Source organism: Mercenaria mercenaria, unplaced genomic scaffold (genome assembly GCF_021730395.1).
Source record: "Mercenaria mercenaria strain notata unplaced genomic scaffold, MADL_Memer_1 contig_1867, whole genome shotgun sequence".
Classification (NCBI taxonomy): domain Eukaryota; kingdom Metazoa; phylum Mollusca; class Bivalvia; order Venerida; family Veneridae; genus Mercenaria; species Mercenaria mercenaria.
The window spans coordinates 1-3,802 of NW_026459879.1; the positions used below are offsets into that span (position 1 = coordinate 1).

Consider the following 3,802-nt stretch of genomic DNA (forward strand, 5'->3'; position numbering starts at 1 on the left):
GATACATTGCGCACAAGCACAATATCTCCCGGATGTAGGACCGAACTTCGAGCCTTCTCATCATATACCGACTTATTGGCTAGACCTGTAGTCCTCGCAGTTTGGCGGGCCTTGTCATATGCGACCTTCAGACGGTCGCGCAGCTTATTCACGTACTCAGTTTGTGATGCAGCTGAAATATCATCAGCTGGTAGCCCTAGAAAAGCATCAACTACTAAACGAGGATGCCTCCCAAACATTAGAAAATACGGAGAAAACCCCGTACTTTTATGATGGGTTGCATTGTACGCATGTACAAGGGTGGGTACATGCGCCCTCCAGTCGGACTTTTGATACTCCTCTAGGGTACCCAGCATCTTTAGTAACGTCTGATTAAACCGCTCGACCTGTCCGTTACCCATTGCGTGGTAAGGCGTGGTTCTTGTCTTTTTGACGCCTGCGATGTTGCATAGTTCTTTAATCAGACGAGACTCGAAGTTCGGACCTGGTCGCTATGGATGGACGCCGGAAAACATAATGCAGTATGAAATTCTCAAAAAGAATCTTGGCTGTTGTCCTTGCTGTTTGGTTCCTGGTAGGATATGCCTGTGCATAACGACTGAAGTGGTCCGTTATGACCAGGATATCCTCAAAGCCTCCTTTGCTTCTCTCCAAGGACAAGAAATCCAAACAGACGACTTGCATTGGTGCCGAAGACTGTATCGGGACAAGTTCAGCTTTAGAAGAAAGACTTTTCCTTCTAATGCACCTTCCACAGTTTCTAACTTGGTCCGCCACAAATGTATCTAGACCTGGAAAGTAAAATCTTTCTTTAAATAGTGACGTTGTTCGGTCTCTACCCTGGTGGCCCAAATCGTTATGCAGAGCTTCAAAGATATCGATTCGCAGATTGGTAGGCAAGACTAACTGTAGTCTTTCGTGTCCATTAACAAGTGATTTTCGAAATAGTACACCATCTTTAAGGATTAGTTTTAACCAATCCCTTGTATATGCATGCATTGGTCCATCTGGCTTAGCCGGTTTGGTACCATTGTTAAGATGGTCAATTATTGTACTAATCAATTGATCCTGTTTTTGGGCCTTTTTCCAATCTTTAGACGACAAACTATAACTGTACAATAAGTCATCTGGAATCGAATCTGACTGTTCGTTTGAAGTTACATCATCGGGCATAGAGAGGGAGTCACTTAAAGCACCATCAGTAAGAGCTGATTGGATAACTGCTTTAACAGCGTCTCTGGGGATGGTTGAAAGGTTCTCCTTTTCCTTCATACGAGATAGGCTGTCGGCATCCGTATTCTTCGACCCAGGTCTGTATTTCGGTACGAAGTCATAATTTGCCAAGGAAGCAAGCCAGCGGTGACTAGTGGCATCAAGCTTAGCGGTGGAACTTACATAAGTTAATGGGTGTTATCCGTCACAAGCTCGAACTTCGCCCATACAGGTAGTCGTGGAATTTCTCTGACACCGCCCACTTTAGGGCGAGAAATTCCAGCTTGTGAGCCGGATAATTCCTTTCTGCAGGTTTGAGACTCCTACTCGCAAAAGCAATGACCCTGTCTTTTCCATCTTGGCGTTGATAGAGGACGGCTCCAAGACCAGAGATGAAGCATCCGTGTGCACCTTGAACGGCAGATCGTAGCTGGCATATGCAAGTACAGGCGGGTTGGTAAGTTTCTCTTTAAGTTTATCGAATGCTTCCTGTTGTTCCTTTTCCCATTTAAAGTTAACTTTCTTTGTTGATTTTGTTAATTTTGATGTTTTCTTTCTATTTGCAGGTTGTCCAATGAGAAGATTGTTTATAGGTCGTGCTATGGCTGCAAAGCCTTTGATGAATCGCCTGTAATATCCTGCGAATCCTAAAAATTTCCGAACATCCTTAACATTTTTAGGAATAGGCCAATCTTTTACAGCTTCTACCTTTACAGGATCTGCCTGGATGCCATCTTGTGAGACTATGTGCCCAAGATAAGTTATTTTCTTCTTGAAAAATTCACATTTCTTCGGATTTACTTTAAGGTTGTACTGAGCCAAGCGTTCAATACACTGTATCAAGTCGGTCAATATGGGAATCTATGTCAGAAGAGAATATTACGATGTCATCGAGATAAATTAAACAGTCCTTCAGGTTGAGGTCGCCCATGCAACGCTCCATCAATCTCTGAAAGGTTGCTGGGGCGTTACATAGGCCAAAGGGCATTCTATTACACTCGTAGAATCCCAGTCCCCAAACCTGAAAGGCCGTTTTCTCTTTATCTCGTTCATCTAGCTCTACCTGCCAGTATCCTGATTTCAAGTCCAGTTTTGAAAATATCTTGATCCGGCGAGGCAGTTCAAAGTGTCTTCTATCCGTGGAAGTGTATATGCATCTCTCTTGGTCCGTTGGTTGATTTTCCTGAAATCAATAACAAATCTAATCGATCCATCCTTTTTCCTCACTATTACAACGTTTGATGACCATGGACTATTAGATTCCCTAATTGCACCGACTTTTAACATTTCATGGAGATGTTCTTTCACTTCGTTAAATATCGCTGGTGGTATGCGTCTGTATGGCTCTTTAAAAGGTTTCTCATCTAACAATTCAATCTTATGTTTTACGGCTGATGTGTGTCCAAGATTTGGATGATTTAGGGAAAATGCCATTCCATTTCTGAAATAATTTTTGTACTTTAATTTTCTGTTCTTCAGACAAGTTTACATTTTCAAGATCGACACCAAATGTTTTATTAAATTCCTCATCACTCATGGCTTTGTTTTCTTTTTCAGATGCAGACTGATGACATAGATTTGTTGGAGAAGAAGAGGATTTGCTTGTTTCTGAAATATCAGATGATATCAAACGATTGTCAATGATCGGCATACTTCTAAGCACAGTGACTTCCTGCAGTTGGCAAATATTAGTTTTTTCTGTTATATGCATGGTTTTAGCACTGATGTTGCACAACCGTACTGGCACACGTGATGTTCTACCAGGATTATTCAACGAGACAACTCGTGGACAGACTACAGCAGATGTAGAACTTATATCATCCAAACATTCTGTTACAGTGATTCTACATGTCTCTGCTTGCGTATGAAACCTGTTACAGTTTTGGTTTCCCTTGGTAACAATGTAATCTTTTTCGTGACTTTAACTTTACCAATTGTGGTCGCTGATAGTACATCAAATGATTCTCTCCATTCATTTGGAATAGTATCAGCTTCCTTCTCTTTACTTAGTTTTGAAAACTCACGAATTAGATTTGTGCCTATAATAACCGGTACTCTTTGGTTGTATTCTGTTTGTGGTACAATCAAAATTAGAGCAACAGCTTCTTCGTCACTTAATGACGGGACTTTTACACCTAGCTCTATATAACCACTATAAGGCACTTCCTGTCCATTTGCACAATATATGTCAATATCAAAATCTTCTAGACTTCTTAGTTCTGGCCTATCAGTCATACTTCTATAGAAATTTTCCGACATTGTGCTTATCATACTACCAGTATCAATCAATGCTTTTGTCACACGATCTTTAATCAATATTTCATGTTCATTTGCTTTCCCGATCAATCTTGTCTTTATTGATTATCTTTTGGGCCTTTATTTTCCTCTCTGCTTCTGCTGTGCCCTTCAACAGAAGCGCCAACTAGTTTAACTCTTTTCTGAATTTTGTTTCTTCTCTCTTTGACTTTCATATCTCCTTTCTTTTCCTCTTGCTTCTTATCGGTATCTGGGCTTTGCTCTTTTACTTTATGACTCCTATCGTCAAATCGATTCCTATAGCTGTTTGCTCCTCTGTTGTAATCCCTCGAAC

The 3,802-nt window shown here is 41.0% G+C and overlaps 1 protein-coding gene across 1 annotated transcript; it reads right to left on the reverse strand.

Annotated features, from left to right (window-relative positions):
• Positions 1–456: 456 nt before the first annotated feature.
• On the reverse strand, positions 457–1,272 carry LOC128551961 (uncharacterized). Its single transcript, XM_053532930.1, has one exon. It carries the CDS (start codon positions 1,270–1,272, stop codon positions 457–459), a length of 816 nt encoding a protein of 271 aa, XP_053388905.1.
• Between the last annotated feature and the right edge of the window lie 2,530 nt (positions 1,273–3,802).

Excerpts from the sequence above, each read along its gene's own strand:
- LOC128551961 (XM_053532930.1), bottom strand. The coding sequence starts at position 1,272 with ATGAAGGAAAAGGAGAACCTTTCAACCATCCCCAGAGACGCTGTTAAA.